We start from the raw sequence: 18,623 nt of genomic DNA on the forward strand, positions 1-18,623 counted from the left end.
ATCACTATTCATTAGAAAAATGCAAATAAAAACCACAATGAGATACCACTTCATGCCCATTAGGATGGCTACCATAAAATAATTTTGTTTTTAACATAATCAATGTTGGTGAGAATGTGGAGAAATTGGAGCATTTGTGCATTGTTGGTGGGAATGTAAAATGGTATAGCCACTGTGGAAAATGTATGGTGATCCCTCAAAAAATTAAACATAGATTACCATATGATCCAGCAATTCTACTTCTGGATATATACCGCAAATAAGTAAAATCAAGAACTCAAACAGATATTTATACAGCCATGTTCACAATGCTTTAAACATGGAAGTAAGCCAAGTGTCCTTTGACAGATAAATGGATAAGCAAAATGTGATGTATACATACTATGAAATATTATTTAACCTTAAAAAGGAAGGAAATGCGGACATATAATACAACATGGATAAACCTTCAAGATATTATGCAAAGTGAAATAAATTAGTCACAAAAGAACAAATATTATACAATTCCACTTATAAGAGGTTTCTAGAGTAGTCAGATTCATGGAGACATATAGTAAGTAGAATGGTAGTTTCCAGGGCTGAGGAGAGAAGGGAATGGGGAATTACTGTTTAATCGGTACAGTTTCAGTTTTGCAACATGAAAGGAGTTCTATGGATGGGTGGTGGTGAGGGCAGCACAACAATTTGAATGTACTTAATGTTACTAAACTGTACACTTAAAAATGGTTTAAACAGTAAATTTTATTTTATGCATATTTTACCACAATTGAAAAACAAAACCAAAAAAACATGAGCCCCAGCTTGGAAGAGCCTGAAATCACTTTTATTTATTTGTCTAAAGTTGGTCAGACTCTCACTTACTAACAATAACTAGTCATTCATTCAGCAAATATCTATTGAGCATCTGCCATGAGCCAGGTACTCCTCTAGATACCTGGGAGACAGTAGTGAATAAAACAGACAGAAAGCCTTGATTTTTCACAGAGCTTATATTCTAGACTGATTGATATTCAAGACTCATTTTGAAACCTTAATGCTGATATACTTACAAAAAGAGCCAGAACTGACAGTTGACCAAAGAAATACAAATGGCCTTTTAACATATGAAAAGATGTCCAATCTCTGTCAAAACAAGAAAAATGCAAATTAACACTACACTTTTCCCCCTGTAGAGCAGAAAGTCCAAACTGTTGACAACATACTCTGTTAGTTAGGCTGTGGGGAAACAGGCATTCTCCTACATTGCTGGTGTAAGGGCAAAAATAGCACATTTTCCATAGACAGCAATTAGGTAATAACACCATGAGTAATTAAACCTCATCAGACTTCCCAGGGAGTCCAACAGGATATCTCCTGCCATTGGAATTGTATCTGATTTGAACCACTCTACTTTAAAAAGGAATTCTAAGAAATAAGTACAAATATATAAAGATATCAGTAGGAGGATGCTTGTTGCAGCATAATTAGCGATAGCAAAAACTGCAAAAAAATCTGAATGTCTGTCAATTGAGAAATAGTTGGATAAATAATGGTATACTCATACTACAGAATGGAATCATTGGAAATAGCTAGGTTTGCCTACATTCCACTACATATTAAATAAAAATTAAGTTGCAGTCAAAAATGCATCATCGTAATAACAGCTAATATTTAAATTGTGTTGCCAATGTGTCAAATGTGTTCTAAGGACTTTTCACATATTTAATCCTCATAACAACCTTATGAGGTTAGGTACCATTATTATCCCATTTCAAAGATGAAGAAATCCAGGCATAGAGAGATTGAATAATCTGCTCAATGCTAAACAGCTAGTAAATAACTATAGCCTGGAATGGAACGCAGGCACTCTAGCTCTGGAGTACCAGCATATAATCATATAGCATACTGTCTCTAAACATAAGTCTATGTTTGAATATGTGTGAATATACATATGTGCATGTATGTTTGAATATGTGTATATGGTGTGTGCATATTTAGGCACATAATATATCTATAAACCTAGATATATAAACTTAGGAGGACAACAGAAAGAATACCTACCAAATAACTAATATGATTATAATTTTTGGTGTTGAGTAGAATGAGAAAATTAGGGGAAGGGATTTTTATTTCTTTACGTAGTTTGTGTGTGATTATGTATTGGTGGTTTTCAGTATCTTTCCGGTAAGATTTTTTCCCCAATTTTTTTACTGTGGTAAAATATACATAGCATAAAATTTACTATTTTAACCATTTTTAAGTGTACGGTTCAGTGACATTAAGTACATTCACATTGTCGTGCTACCATCAGCATCATCCATCCACATAAGTCTTTCCATGTTGCAAAACTGAAACTCTATACCCATTAAATAATAACTCTCCATCTCATCCTCCCCTAGCCCCTGGCAACCACTGTTCTGTCTATATGAATCATACCTCATATAAGTAGAATCAAACAATATTTGTCTTTTTGTGACTGGCTTATTTCACTTAGCATAATATTCTCAAGTTACATTTATGATGTAGCATTTGTCAGAGTTTCCTTCCTTTTTAAGGCTGATCATATGCCATTGTATGTATACACCTCATTTTGTTTATCCACTCATCTGTCTGCGGACACTTGGATTGTTTCCATGTTTTAGCTATTGTGAATAATGCTGCTATGAACATGGGTGTATGAATATCTGTTTGAGTCCCTGCTTTCACTTATTTTGGGTATATACCCAGAAGTGGAATTGCTAGATCATATGATAATTGCATGTTTAATGTGTTGAAGAACCACTACACTGTTTTCCACAGTGCTTGTACCATTTTATATTCCCACCAACAATGCACAATCCACTTTCTCCACATTCTCACTAACACTTGGTATTTGTTGTTTTTTTATAGTAGCCATTCTAATGAGTATGAAGTGATATTTTATTGTACTTTTGACTTGCAATTCCCTAATAATCGGTGATGTTGAGCATCTTTTCACGTTCTTATTAGCCATTTGTATGTCTTCTTTGGAGAAACGTCTATTCAAATCCTTTGCCAATTTGTTGTTGTTGTTTGTTCTCTGAAACCCAGACACTAAAACCCTATCCAATCAGCTACCAGTCTACAGGATAAGACCTGGATTTACCACTTACCACTTTCCCAGGTATCAGGAGTGTTTTAAACATTTCTACAATCTGACCTACTTTCCACACCCCTCACCACTACCATCCCTCACCCTTACACCACGCTTCCGTGCGGCGGGGGCTGGGGCAAATCACCCTTTTTAATCACCCTATTTAATCACCGTTTTTTCCCCTCTGCCTGTGGGTTTGCTTGCTCTGCAATGTACATTCATTTAATTGAAAACTTTTACTGAGTTGCCTTCTGCCTTTTCTTCTCCACGCTAAATTTTCCAAAACCGTTAAGAAATGGTTTTCTCTCGGCGCTGTCATGACTTAATAGAGGAAAGAAATGACAGACGCCTGGGGCCCACCAGGAGGGGGACTAAGTAACGCTAGTCAAACCGCAACCCCCACGTAGTAACAACGTCAGCCTTTTGGAACTCCAAATCCCTAAGTGCAACGTGGGCAAGGGTGGGAACAACGTTTGCGGAAACTTTGCAGATCAGCGGATCTGGAATTCAGACCGTTCTGGTGCAGAAAGCGCGTGCCTTGCCGGAAAGCTCCTTGATTACCAAATGACGCCTACGATTTCTTCCCTAGCTTCCCACCGCGTCCGCACGGTCCCGCACTTTCGCAAGCCTAATTTTCTCGATGCAGCCACCGCCTCTTTCTCCAAATCGTGCTGCGCCTCTACAGATCTAGCCTCGGATCTTTGCGCTCACAATCTCTTCTGCTTGGAAAGCTTGATGCTTAACTCCAGTCCTATTCAACTTTATGATGTTCTTGGATCCACCCCTATTTTCACTATGGTTGAGACAGATTAGGGTTTCAATAAATGCTGATAGGCTGAATGAATGAATGAATAATTGAAGACGTCACGAAACAGTAATTTTTACCACTCACATAACTTGGCAGAAAGATTGTGGAACTATGAAGTCCCCGATCGGGTTCCAATACCAGTCCTTCCACTTACTAGCTGTGTGATCCTCACCCCTTCAGAGTTCAAGAAATGTTTGTTAAACGAATGAATAAAATGTTCTCGCAGACACGTGTCACGAATTAAATGCGTGTTTCATCTCTGGCCACAAACAGCGCTCAAGAGAATTACTACTATTCGCCCTACTATACCACGTTTTGTGTTTATGAAGACTGTGAGTTCCCTGAGGGAAGGTGGCTTGTCTCACACGGTTCCAAGCTCTCCAAGGTGCCAGATCACATTAGGAGACTAGAATGACGGAGGACTACTATTTTTAACATGCCCTGGGAGGGGAAGACTACATATCCCGAACGGATTTGGCCCCTTCGCAGAGACAAGTCCCATCATCCCGCAAGAATCTCATGTACAAAGGAAGGCCTAGTCTACTTGCAGATCCCATCTGCGCTCCCTGGGATCCCACCCCCAGCGCTTCGACAGGTCAGGTTCACTGCGGCCGCGCCGGGTGCCTGGCTCCAACCTGGCTGCAGATTGCTGAGACCTCCCACTGGGCGGGCGCCTGGGCGAGACGCGTGCGCACTCTTCTCTCCTGGTCTCCACCCTCCCTTCGTTAGTCGTTCGCGTTTCGCGTACTGCGTCCTTTTTGTCCCCTACTGCGTGCGGTGTCAGTTTCCGTGCGGAAGTGGTGGCCGTGAGAGAAGAAGATGGCGACCACCGTGGTGGCGCCGCCTGGTGCGGTGGCCAGTCGGGCCAACAAGCGCAGTGGCAGCGGGCCGGGAGCCGGCAGCGGCGGCGTGGGAGCCAAAGGCGCGGAGGAGGAACCGCCGCCGCCCCTACAAGCAGTTCTGGTGGCGGATAGCTTCAACCGCCGCTTCTTTCCCATCTCCAAGGACCAGCCTCGGGTGAGCGCCGTGCGCGAGAGCAGCCAGAGGGCCCCGAGGTGGGGGCTGGAGCAAGTTATCTTTCCGACTGCCTAGTGATGCGTGCTCTGGGAGGACGTTTGTCCACCCTCTTGCCCTAAATCGGGTTTATCTAGTTAGGAGGAAGGCGAAAAGACCATCTAAAGCCCAGATGACTGCCGGACCAAGTGAGTGGCTGGCAGGTTTGGGCGCTCTAGTGCTGTCTACCTCAGGTTTGGGAGGCATGCAGAGGGCTAAATGTAAAAGCAACGCTTTTGAGAAGCCTTCACGCGGGGATTCAACGCCCCAAGAGGAGGGTGCGGAGAAAAAAAGAGATCCTTAGGTGAAAGAATGGAATATCACCCTCTTTTGCCTCCCAAAGGGAGGTCATATGCCTAAAAAAGAGCAGACTGGTCTGATCCCAGAGTAACAGCTGTTTTGGATCTTGTACAGTGTGCCTTTTTTTTTTTTTAGACAGCCAGTGCCATCTGTCTAAAGGAGGACAGAACAGGTTTAGTGGCTGGTTGCCAGCAGCCCCTGTATTGTTGTCTAGACACTGGGAAATTGGACTCAGCTGGTCCTGAGGATTGCTTGGTTATTCAGCAGTCCCTGGTTTAAAGAGGGGGAAACGGCATTCAGATCAGGGAAAATCCTCTCTAGTTCCTCACTCCCCCAAAAAAGCCTAATTGCTGTTCATTTTGTACAAGTGATTGGTGGCTTGCTAGCCCCTGACTGTTAGAAAGGAATCAAGGAAGGAAATTTTATGGGGAAAAGGCCTTAGCAGTGCTTAAGTTTCTGGAGATATGATGTCCAGTAGTCTCCTTTGCCAGGGGTGGTCTCCTATTCTATAGAAGCTGGGTGACGCTAAGCAAGTAGATTCTATGCTTACTATATCCAAATTGCAACACCTTAGACTCTAATGCTTAGAGCATGCCGTGAACATTAAAGGCAGAAGCCTGATTACTTTTAAATTGGAAAGATAAAGCTACAGCGTTTGGAAACACTGATACAGGAGTGAAAATTGTGGTTGTAGTGGGGGAAAGAATGGTACACAGAGGGCCCCCACGGATTCAAGACTTCACCTTTTTTTTTTTTTTTCATCTTCTACCCTCCAGGTCCTCTTGCCTCTGGCCAACGTGGCACTAATTGACTACACTCTGGAATTTCTGACAGCCACAGGTGTACAGGAAACCTTTGTCTTTTGCTGCTGGAAGGCTGCTCAAATCAAGGAACATTTACTGTAAGGCCCTGCAACTTTTCTTGCCATGTTTCATCATTTCTTTTGTTAGGATGCAAGTAACTAAAAGGGAAATTGTGAGGGGGAAAAATGTCTGTTTAGATCCCATCATAAGGTCTAAGGGTATTCTCTTCACTTATCAGAAAGCAGCTGAAGCTATGACAAAAATTGAAGAATAACATTTGACTCTCACTTAGAAAGTTTGTCCCCAGTGGTTTTTGCTTTTGATTTAATGGCTCTAATACGGAAGTTATAAGAGTAATATATTTGTTTTTCCACTGAGCTTCTAAATATTGAGCTCGTCCTCATCTTTGTCTTCCCAGTGCCAAACATAGAAAGCACTTAATAAATGTTTGGTGAAATCTTCTTGAAAAAGAGTGAATCTCAGGAATTATGGAAGCTTAGCAAATAAAGACTAGGATATTAGCATGATCTCCATTAGACAGTTTCTAAATTTGGTCTGGACTTTGGAAGGAGAAAAGTGACTGTGAGAAGTGTGTTCTCAGGATACTTTGTATACCCTAAGTCTCAGCGGATTTTGAGTTCAAATCCATGTTTGAGGACAGGGGTCATATGGAAAGGAAATAACCATGTTTCTCTAACTCATAAAACAAGACTGGTGACACAGGATGCTGAAACCATTAATTATAGTTCATAAATCGCTTTGAAGTTGAGGACGCTGGCAGGAACCCAGAAAAGCCATAGAGAAGGAGTGTGAATGTTGAATGGGGGAGAAAAACAGGGAAGCTCTATGTGATCTCCGTGCTTGAGTCACTCATTCCCCTTACCCCCCTTCCTTTAGGAAATCTAAGTGGTGCCGCCCTACATCCCTCAACGTGGTTCGAATCATTACATCAGAGCTGTATCGATCCCTGGGAGATGTTCTCCGTGACGTCGATGCCAAGGCCTTGGTGCGCTCTGACTTCTTGCTGGTGTATGGGGACATCATCTCCAACATCAATATTACCAGAGCCCTAGAGGAACACAGGTCAGGATGGGAAAATGGTCGGGACAACAGTTGGTGACCTGAAGAACCCCAAGACTGCTTTTTTGCAACTCTCTCCCTCTATCCTTCATAGGTTGAGGCGAAAGCTAGAAAAAAACGTATCTGTGATGACAATGATCTTCAAGGAGTCATCCCCCAGCCACCCAACTCGTTGCCATGAGGACAACGTGGTCGTGGCTGTGGATAGTGCCACAAACCGGGTTCTCCATTTCCAGAAGACCCAAGGCCTCCGACGTTTTTCTTTTCCTCTGGTGTGTGGGTATCTAGGTTCCCTGAGGTGGGAAAGGGACAGGCTTCAGCAAGAGAGATGGGTTAAAGTCCTTGTAACTTCTCCCCACAGAGCTTGTTCCAGGGCGGTGGAGATGGCGTGGAGATTCGCTATGATTTACTGGATTGTCACATCAGCATCTGCTCTCCTCAGGTGACCTCTTCAGGACTAGGGCTGCACATCCAAAGAGTAGAACTCTGAGGGTGTGTGATTGCTCCCTTAGAAGGCCAGGGTGTATTTCTTCTCCCTCTTTCTCGTATCTGTTCTACCACAAATAGGTGCTGTCATCTCGACCCCAATATTGGGAGCCTCCTTGGGATTTTGGCCAATGTCCCGCTATCATAGGGTCTGATAGGTCTCTGGGGGCTTATCTTTGCGTCCAGAGAACAGCACTTAACCTTGGCCCCACCCAACTTCCCCCCCATAGGTGGCTCAACTCTTTACAGACAACTTTGATTACCAAACTCGGGATGACTTTGTGCGAGGCCTGCTAGTGAATGAGGAGGTAAGAAAAGGCTCCCACTGCCTCTTTAAAAGAGGGCTAGGATTTTGTCTCATGCAGATAACTTTTGGTTCCCTTTTGTGTTTTATTGAGCCTTAGGAGGGAGGCAGATAGCTGGGGTTGGGGGGAAGCAGTACACAAAGAAGTGTCTCAGGCCATTTGACTGTGACATTGAAAGGCAGAGGGGAACTTAAGAAGGTTAGAAAAGTGCTCTACCTGTGGACTCTTCCTCTCTTGCTTGCTTAGGTGACCTCCCTTTCCTTGTCTTCATTCAGATCCTAGGGAACCAGATCCACATGCACGTGACAACTAGGGAATATGGCGCCCGGGTCTCCAACCTGCACATGTATGCAGCTGTCTGTGCCGATGTCATCCGCCGATGGGTCTATCCTCTCACTCCAGAGGCAAACTTCACTGACAGCACGAGCCAGAACTGCACTCACTCCCGGCACAACATCTACCGAGGGCCTGAGGTCAGCCTGGGCCATGGCAGCGTCCTGGAGGAAAATGTGCTCCTGGGCTCTGGCACTGTCATTGGCAGCAATTGCTCCATCACCAACAGTGTCATTGGCCCTGGCTGTCACATTGGTGAGCACAGGTGGGGAAGTCAAGCCAGCCATCCTAAGAGCAGGAACCTGGGGAGGCCCCATGTCTCCATAGAAGGATACAGAGGGATAGTCCCTGAGAATTAGGAATTAGAGTAGCTACCTTAATAAAGGAGGGAACAGGGATGTAAAAACAGTGATGCTTTAATGTGTGGTCTGGGAGCCTCTTATTGGGTGACTCTTCACATTCCAGGGTACCCTGTATTCACATTTAGGACCAAGTGGATAATTAACATGCAGTAATAACATCTGTTTAGTGCATTACAGTCTACAAAGGGCTTTTGTATAGATTATTTCATTTAATCCTCACAAACACCTTGTGACGTAGGTATAATTTATCCCAGATAAGCAAACTGGCTCAAAGAGATTGTCTCGCCCAAGATCATAGCTAATAAGAGGCAGTGCTGGGACTTGAGTCTGAGTATTCTGATTGTGAAGTCCAGTGTTCTTGTTACTCTACCATAAATGCCTAGTTAGCTTCTGGGTAACTCACTTTGGTTGTAGGACTAGGATGCTTCTAACGGAACTGCCCCTTTAAAAGAACAAGATTCTAATTCTAAAATATACAAAAAGAGGTGGAATAATTTGGTTAAATGTGGACGTGATTCTAATAAGGCTCTTGAGTTCAAGGGATCCCTAGAAACCGAAGGTTCTTAAGTCCTGTATGTAGTGTGTAATTGTTTTAAACCTAGTGGAGGTGGTCAGGCTGAGCAATGTTCTATCTTCAGGCCTGGGCTTAGAGGGGGAAGACGGTGTTTCTGGTGAGCTGGAGGATGGAGTATTCGAGCTGGGTGGGAGCTGTGCTGGTATCAGTCAGCCATGTCTTCCAGGAATGGCCCTGGTCTGGAGTTGGAGCCCTGAGTGACCAGGAGTCCTTCCTGTCCTGAGCTAGGTGATAACGTGGTGCTGGACCAGGCCTACCTGTGGCAGGGTGTTCGAGTAGCTGCTGGAGCACAGATCCATCAGTCTCTGCTCTGTGACAATGCCGAGGTCAAGGAACATGTTACACTGAAGCCACGCTGTGTCCTCACTTCACAGGTGAGACCTGCTGCATACTGTACACAGGCCCCAAACTGAGTGTTGGTCATGCTGGGCCAGAAGGAGCCCATACCCACCTATAATCAAGCCTGAACTGAGAGTCCAAATTCAATGGTTGCATTTGCCTTCTACTTGGCTTAGTAATAAAACTCACTCTCATTGTCAGGATGTACTTTTCCCCAACACACTAATGGATCTGTGCCACCCACTCCTTTTTTCTCCCCTAGGTGGTAGTGGGCCCAGACATCACACTGCCTGAGGGCTCGGTGATCTCTTTGCACCCTCCAGATGCAGAGGAAGATGAGGATGATAGCCAGTTCAGTGACGATTCTGGGGCTGACCAAGAAAAGGAGAAAGTGAAGCTGAAAGGTGTGAGGCTCAGCAGGTGTGGGGCATCTGTGTGTGTCTCTGCCCCATAGAAAAACCATCATTTCCTTCTGGAGAGATTGGTGCTTCCACGGCCTTTGGTAAAGATCAGTGCCTTTCCAGGTTACAATCCCTCAGAAGTGGGAGTTGCAGGCCAGGGCTACCTCTGGAAAGCTGCAGACATGAACATGGAGGAAGAGGAGGAACCACGGCAGAATCTGTGGGGTGAGCAAGGACTTATTCCTGCCACCCCCTTTCTAAATCAGAATATTTTGAAGGCGAGTGAACACTTCCGAATCAGACTACTTGTTCATTGCTTTATTCATGCACACAAGGCAGGTAAATGGCTCTCTGTCAGTGACTCTTTCCTAATTTTTCCTTTTTCTCACCCTATGTGGCTTTGCAGGACTCACAATCAACATGGAAGAAGAGAGTGAAACTGAAAGTGAGCGGAGTATGGATTCTGAGGAGCTCGACAGCCGGGCAGGCTCCCCACAGATGGATGACGTCAAAGGTGAGTGGCCAGGGGACCAGTGTCCTGGGACAGAAGAGGAAAACTTCCAGTTTATTATCTGGATCCACTAGCCAAAGACTTGTGTTTCTCCCAGGAGGGTTTGGCATGAAGTCAGACGAAGATGACTTAATGCATTTTGGAGTGATGTTGGCCCATGAACTTATTCTTGCTCTGATTTTAGTGTTCCAGAACGAAGTCCTGGGAACACTGCAGCGGGGCATGGAGGAGAACATTTCTTGTGACAATCTAGTCCTAGAAATCAACTCTCTCAAGTAAGAGCAGCCCCTCCCTATTTTCTTCCCCGGGGATAATCCCAGGCAGGTAGAGGTTCTCCTGTTTCTTCCCCAAATAGGAACCTGTGTCCCTGACACCCCAAATAGACAAGGCCAGCAGCATTTAGGTTGTAGCCTCAGCATAGACTTCCTCCTTCTAAAACCACCCCGTTCCATGTTGTTCCATCTCACTTGCTGTCGCCCAGTGTCCTGCCACAGTCGAGACCACAGCATGCTGGGAGGACCAGGGAAGGCCCTGGGGTCACCGCAGTCTCCCCACAGGTACGCCTACAACATAAGCCTGAAGGAGGTGATGCAAGTGCTGAGCCACGTGGTCCTGGACTTTCCGCTGCAGCAAATGGATTCCCGGCTCGACCCAAACCGCTACTGTGCTCTGCTGCTGCCCGTGAGCAACGACTGGGGCTACGTACCAGGGACTGGGTGGAGTCCTTGCTGTGCTTGACTTTAAAAGAAATCAGGAGTAGAAGGTTTTGCTGTGGGATATTGTGTTACTTGTGATTGGTTCCTTTCTCCTCACCTCTGGAAGCAGATTAGACTAGAACAGCCTTGGCTGGTCCAGAGGAGTCAAGTTAGGGTCAATCCTGAGTGGCCTTTGAGACTCCAGGATTCAGACCAAACCAGACCCCAAAGGGATACCCAGAATAGACCTAGACGTTTAGACTCTCTGTAAATGATTTACATGATTGAATGAGATCAGCCATTAGGCTGGAAATAGATATTTTGAGGCAGCCTGTAGGTCTGACCCCCTTTCACTTTCCCTAGGAACCTCTTATTTTTCCCCAACCCTGACTGCTAACAACTCCCAAGTCCTTCTGACACGATTCCACAAGGCCTGGATCATCTCCCTCTTGTCTTCCCACATCATAAAAGACCCATGTTATCAATATTGATTTTATTTGCTGTTTAGGTAGGTACATGCTCAGGAATATATTTCAGCTCCCTTCTCCTTTCTTTCTTCCATAGCTGCTCAAGACCTGGAGCCCTGTTTTTAGGAACTACATAAAGCGTGCAGCTGATCATTTGGAAGCATTGGCAGCCATTGAGGACTTCTTCCTGGAGCATGAAGCTCTTGGTACTTCCATGGCTAAGGTGAATACCTCCACAAAGCTTCATAGTCCTGCATTTGCTTTGAAACAGACCTTGGTGACCTCCATGGAGACACAGAACAGAGGCTGACATGAATCCAGGATGGAATTTGGTTAACAGCACCATCCACCCCTAGTATTGTGCTCTTTGCTTGGAGCCAGGCCTGGAAGGTAGCCATTTGGAAGTTGCCCTAGGAGTGTGCAAAGCACTACCCAGCAATAGTTTCAGAAGTTATGCCTGTTCCAGTATCAGAGTGAACAGCTTACTCTTGTGTGTTTTGAAGGAAGCTGCTTAGTGTGTAGAAGGAAGCTAAGGACCTGGTAGAAAGAGGTGCTAAGATCTTTCCTCCTCGTCCTCTGTTATCGATTATGTCTTGCTGGACATCTCTGAGATCTCTGCTGGCCTTCTGCAGGTACTGATGGCTTTCTACCAGCTGGAGATCTTGGCTGAGGAGACAATCCTGAGCTGGTACAGCAAAAGGGATACAACTGACAAGGGCCGGCAGTTGCGGAAGAACCAACAGGTGAGTCCAGCTGCCCGCTCACCACAGTGGCTGTCTGGTTCCCTGACCCTTGGCCCCAGACTGCAGGGTACTTGGTCCCTGGGACTCTGGTTGTTCGAGCTGTTGATCCTCTAAGGAGAACAGGCGAGTATGTGCCCCTCCCTCAGTAGCTCTCCACTATGCTTCCTTACAGCTGCAGAGGTTCATCCAGTGGCTAAAAGAGGCAGAAGAGGAGTCATCTGAAGATGACTGAAGTCGCACTGCCTCCTCCTGTGGGTGTGGTTGATTGCTGTCCTGGCTTCTGGGTCAGACAAATGAGAGGCTAGTTGCAGATGAGTGACGACCATCTTGGCCGAGATTTAAAGGAGCAGAGGCTGGAACTACAGTATTCTTCCCACCGCCAGCAACCATGTGCCTCGCATCCTGACTGGGGAGTTGGGATGAGGGAAGCTGGGCTGGAACAAAGCTCTGCCTAAGGACAATCTAGGCAGGCCCTGCAGTTAGAGGAAGCCCAGTGCCACAGCTTTGTGCTCTGGCTTTCCCTCGGGGGACAGCAGAGAGCAGCTGGCCCTCTCTGCTGCTTGTATTTGTTAATATTAAAAAAGAGAGAGGGGGTGTGTTTGGTTTCTCTACAACTCTGAATGAGCAGCCGTTGAAGTAGGTGACTGAAGAGTTCTGAACCTCTGACATGACAGCTGTTCCTTGACACCTGGGGGAGAGGGAGAAGAGGAGTGTCATGGCCACTAGGTGGCACTGTGGTACCTTGCTAATTGACCATTGCGGTGGCTCATGGGTAGTGGAGATGCCTGAGCCTGTTTGCACAGAGCATCCTAGACCTAGACGGACACTCTTCTGCCAGAGAGTGATGATGCCAAGCATATGTAAAGTCTGATAACCACCTGTCAATCCCTCATGCTTTGTCCCATTGATCTAGTACTAGTCCTGTCAGGGAAGCTGGGCTACTCTTCATCTTTGTTTTTTGGGTGTGTTTTTTTCCCATTCTTCTCCTCCCCACATTCTGGTACAAGCCGTTGTTTCTCAGTCGAGTGTAGGACACAGCCATGCTGGTATTATGGGCCTTGCGCTCCGCCGGCTGCCGGCCACTCACACTGCCTGGGGGCCACTCATGGCAGCATACGGCAGCCCAGCTCCAGGGAGAGCTGTTGTTCACCATCTTAGCTGTAGAGGGCACAGCTCACTGTCCCATGTGGGGATTTAACCGGCGACCTGGGCGTTAAGAGCATGGGGCTCCAACCACCTGAGCCACGCAGCTCGCCCTCTCCTCTTCATCTTAAAGATAAGGAAATTTGATCTAGGTCTCATGACTTTTGAGGATTTGAGCCTCATAATCCAGAGTTCTTCCTGCTTCTGTAGAGTCAGTGTCACAGTGAAGGGAAATTGCCCCCAGAAGCAAATATAACCCCAAGCCAGCAACGGATATCCCAAAAACAGGAAGATCCTGCAAAATGGGCTTTTCCCTAATATTGAGAGAGTGTGTAATGTATGACAGGCATTTTGCTAAAAACTTTTCCTATGTTTTAGTTAACCTTCACTTCAATCCTTTGAAGTAGGCTTTATCCCCATTTTCAGATGAGGAGCCTAAAGGTCAGAGAGGTCCCATAACTGGTAATTGATAGAGCCAGGATTGGTTATTGGACTCTAGAGCTGGAGTGTATCACTGCTTATCATTGCCTCCTTCCACTTCCACCATATGATCTAGCTCTGAGCTCTTTGTTGCCTTCTTATAACCCTTGCTCTATTGACACTTAAACTGTGGCAAATGTTACTGGTAACAAATGGCCCTCCTGGACATCACAGGTAAAATGGTTGCCTGCCTTCATTTCAGTTGGGTGGAAAGGAAAAGGCTGAGGAAGAAGACACTGAACTACACTCAGGTGTAAAGGAGTATTACTGAATATTTCCGAAGAGAAAACCAGGCTGGCCAGGATTTGGCCTTTTTACTTTTCTTAGTAAATCTCAGTTTCTGCTTTGTCAGATACAGGATCTAGTGCCTAGAGAGCATGTGAAGGTTATGTCATGGACCTAATAGGGGCAGTTAAAACAACTGTAGGGCACCTCTGATTTGTACCTGATGGGTAGCAGAGATCAGAGTGGCCTACAGAACTTTTTTTAGGAAGAAGAGAATCCTTTCAGTTGTGATTAGGGAAGGCTGACAGGACTGTGATGCTTGAGTGACCCAAAACGGTAGAAGGGAACATTAAAAGCAAAGCAAAGGATTTCCATTTAAATGTGGCAAATTAAACACATGGGTTTTTTTTATTCCCTCCAAAACCCCATTCATATGCCACTAAAGGATACTTTTAAAAGGCATGTGACTCGATAAGGAAAAGTAGGTGATGACAATGAAAGAGAGATCAACATTCTGGAAAATGAAAATGGAAGAGTTGACTTAGCAGAGCAGAAGGAAATGGATTCTACCTACTGAGGTGGCTATTAACAAGCAAACCAACATGCCCTTCTGAACCCAGAAAAGGCTCAGCAGAAGAGGGTAAAGACTGGGTCTGAGAACAGGCATCGAGTGGAGGGGAGTCAGACAAAGACCTGTATAAGAAAAAGCCCTCCCCACCCCCACCTTAAATGATCCAGCAGGGTGACTACCCCTACTTCTCCCCCGCAAGAAATGGGAGATTTAGCCTTTGGAAAAACGATGGGGAGGAAATTATCAAAGAAATACAAACGTTTCCTAAACCCTAAGATCATGAGTTTCCAGACTGACAGAGCCCATGAGTGCCCAGCATAATGAATGATATTCAGAACCTCATGATATTTCAGAACCTCAGGGAAAATGTAAATTACTAGAGCTTCTAGACTCAACAACAGACATGGTGGGGGTGGGGTGAGGAGCTAGGTTGAAAATGAAGGATTAAGTGGAAGTATATGAGTATTAGGGCTCTAAATATCCGCACACACTGATCTATGTCCCCAGGCAAAAGCAAACAACTACAGAAAAAGCCTACAAACACATTTTTTTGTTTCCTCGAAAAAAGCTCTTTACCCACTTGATCACCCTACAGTAAACCTGTTAGATAATAAGCCTTGTACGTGAACAGCTCCCAGTCAGCTTTCCAGTATCTCTTAAATGTGAATAGACTGCCAAGGGCCATCAAATATTTGAGGAAACTTCCAGTGTGGAAGGCAGAGACCAAAAAATTGACACCAAGAAAACTGACAAGACGGAGCTTTTTGAAAACTTGTTGCGACCTGGGGGGGAAGCTATTTTCAAAATTCAAAGAGGAAAAATACTGTGTCTATGAAGAAAGTGTTATAAAAAGGAAGACTTGGAGAACAAAAAAAGTTCTTAGAAATTAAAAATAAGTGAATCGTTTTCTTCTGCTGAGAACTGGAGGACCAGCGAACCAAACAGGAAGGAGACTATCCATCCTTATATACTTCTTGAATTTTCAATTGTGAATATTTTACCTATCCAATTGGATAGGGGAAAGGTTGGAAATAATATTAAGGAAATCTTGCAAAAAGGTGAAATCATTTTAAAATAGGAATGGATGATAAAGGAGAAAATAAAATTAAGGATCAATCTTGAAGGTCCAACATCTAACAGTTGCAGAAGCAATGGGGGAAATGGTAGTCATGTTATTAAATAATTCAAGAAGATACTGTTGAATTTCTAGATGGAAAGGGTGCCTAGCACAGTGAATAAGCACCAAGGCATATCACCATGAAGTTTCAGAACCCAAGGATAAAGAGAACTTCCTAAAGACTTCCAGAGAATTCAAAACAAATCGTGTGCAAAGGTTTAGGATAATAAAGAGACGAAACTGACCACTTAATAGCAACACTGGAAGTTAGAAGACAGTGGAGTGATGCCTTCAAAATTCTGAAGATAAATTACTTTTAATTCAATCATTTTCAGATTTGCAAGTTCTCAAAAAATTTATTTCCCATGCTTTCAAGGGAAGCTACCAAGAATGTGCTTTCCTAAAGCAAAGGAGTAAAGTGTCTAGGAAATGAGGATCCAACACGGAGAAGTAAAGGGAATTTTAAGTATGATACAGAGAAGTCCCGGAATGGCTGCTGTGCACAAGCCAAGATAGTCAACAGTGCAGATCAGAGCAACAGAATTGAAGGCTCCAGGGAAGAAAAGGGATAGATTATCTAACATACAGACATACCTCATTTTATTGAGCTTCACTTTATTGCATTTCAAGATCATTCTGGGTTTGTTGGGGGTTTTTTTACAGATTAAAGGTTTGTGGCAACCCTGCGTCAAGCAAGTCTATTGGTGCCATTTTTTTCAACAGGATTAGATAATGGTTAGAATTTTTTAGCAATAAAGTGTGTTTTGATTAAGGTATGTACATTGTTTTTTTTTTAAGACATAATGCTATTGCACACTTAACAGACTACAGTATAATAGAAACATATCTTTTTTATGCACTGGGAAACCAAAAAATTTGTGTGACTTGCGATATTTGCTTTATGGTGGTCTGGAACCAAACCCGCAATATCTCTGACATATGCCTGTATTTGACTGAGTTAACAAAATATGTATTGAGAAACTATTAGATTATGTGGAAAGAATAGATAGGTACACCATATTACATAAAAAACAAAGCAAACGAAAAGGCAAGGCAATGGTTAATGACAAGAAACAAGTTGTAAAGGAAGCATTTATTCATAGTCAAAATGTCAATACTAAGCACTATATTGACTTTAAAAAAGTGGGATTTTACTATTTTAAGAGGTTAGGGGGAGGTGGAAGAAAAAGAAATCCATCAGTCAAGATTGGAAATCAATAAGCGATGTCTAGAATGCATAATTCAAGAGATAGTATAAACTAAAAAAGTATACTGGGGTGGGGCGGGAAATGGGACAGAGGACTGCTGTTAAAAATTTTCTTAATACTATTTGACTATGCACACATACTGCTTTGGTAAAAATTTAAAGTAAAGGGTATGAAATAAAAACATACATGTGTGCAGGGGCTAGCAAATAGTTTGATTTGCTGAAGTCAAAATTTTAGATAGGGCATAATGAAAAAAGGCTGCAAAGGTAGGTAAAGGTTAGATTATGGAGGGCTTTGGATATCATGATCAGGATATTTGGAAAGCATTAGGGAATGTGAAGAGGTTTCTGAGCAGAAGAGGTATCTGAAGAAGTACTTCCTGTTGAAACGCTAATTTGGCAACTGTACAAAATGGAGTGGGAGGAGCCCACACTTGGTGCTGTGTGGACCTATGTGAGATGGTCCCAGGCTATCTTCCCAGCCTCATCTAACACTATCCCTGGAGTCACAGCGGCCTTCTTGTGGTTCCTCAAATCTGGCAAGTTTGTTACTGCCTTGAGCCTTTAGACTTGTCTGTGCCCTCAGCCTGGAATGCTCTTCCCCCAGGCCAGACGTTATAGCTGCTTTCTCATTAGTTCTAGGATTTAGCTCAAATGGAAGAGGCCTTCTCTGACCACCCATAATTCTCTTTCCCCTGTTACTATCACATCACTCTATTTTATCTTTTTCACAGCACTTGTCACTTTGAAGTTATTTATTTACAAGCCTCTTTCCAAATAAGTGAAGGTCCCGGGCAGCATTACCTGTCTTGTATTTGCTGTAGCTCATGCAGTATGTCTTGTACATAGTAGGCACTCAATATTTATTAAACAAATTTAAAGCTAAGGGGTAAGGAGATCTGTTAGAAATGATTATACCTACTTCTGGTTTGAGACTTACTGTCCCAGTAATGTACCCATCTTCATTCTTGCACTCATTCTGCGTTCAATCCATTTATTAAACCACCACTACGTTGCACCTAGATACTGAGGTTAGAAGGAATCAGCACTCGATCCTGTTGTGTCCTCAAGGAGCTCAATTTGGTAGACTCAATGATGACAGTTTATGCTTATTAACAGACCCTAAAGGTCCATGTCAAGATCACTTTCCCCAGTGGTACTTGGTCAGAACCCCCATCCACCTACCTCTGGGGACCAAAGAGACCCTCCTGCGTTACACCCCTTCCCAGCTGCGAGGAGAACCGATCCCCTTGGGTCCAAAGCCTGGGCTTTGAAGAGTCCAAGAACGCAATCATCCTGGTGAGATCAATCCTTCCATCTCTGGGGCCCTGGGCGACGGCTGCCACGCTCTCGCCGGCCAGGGACCGGAGCGCAGGAGTCAGAGCTCGCCGCCCGGCGGGTGGGCGGGGTGTCCTGGGGGCCCGGCCCGGAGCCAGGCCATCTGCCGCGAGGCCAGCGCGGCTCGGCGGGGGCCGGGGACGGGGCCGCGCCGGGGCGGGGTCGCGCCGGGGCCCGGGGAGGGGAGCGGG

At 44.7% G+C, this 18,623-nt stretch overlaps 1 protein-coding gene and 1 long non-coding RNA gene across 2 annotated transcripts; one reads left to right on the plus strand and one right to left on the minus strand.

Annotated features, from left to right (window-relative positions):
• The first annotated feature begins 4,663 nt into the window (after positions 1-4,663).
• Positions 4,664-12,945, plus strand: EIF2B5 (eukaryotic translation initiation factor 2B subunit epsilon). The gene is made up of 16 exons (XM_019735861.2): positions 4,664-4,916; positions 6,029-6,153; positions 6,953-7,138; positions 7,230-7,407; positions 7,497-7,577; positions 7,852-7,929; positions 8,202-8,514; positions 9,424-9,569; positions 9,797-9,938; positions 10,059-10,160; positions 10,342-10,449; positions 10,631-10,721; positions 11,004-11,127; positions 11,706-11,831; positions 12,241-12,351; positions 12,524-12,945. The coding sequence occupies exons 1-16, from the start codon at positions 4,719-4,721 to the stop codon at positions 12,581-12,583; spliced, it is 2,169 nt and encodes a 722-aa protein (XP_019591420.1). The 5' UTR covers positions 4,664-4,718; the 3' UTR covers positions 12,584-12,945.
• On the minus strand, positions 10,233-18,582 carry LOC109449520 (uncharacterized). Its single transcript, XR_002137721.2, has 2 exons — positions 18,280-18,582; positions 10,233-13,039 (listed from the first exon to the last, which is right to left on the minus strand). It is a non-coding gene; the product is annotated as an uncharacterized LOC109449520 (long non-coding RNA).
• Positions 18,583-18,623: the final 41 nt, after the last annotated feature.

Source organism: Rhinolophus sinicus, linkage group LG01, assembly GCF_036562045.2.
Source record: "Rhinolophus sinicus isolate RSC01 linkage group LG01, ASM3656204v1, whole genome shotgun sequence".
NCBI lineage: Eukaryota > Metazoa > Chordata > Mammalia > Chiroptera > Rhinolophidae > Rhinolophus > Rhinolophus sinicus.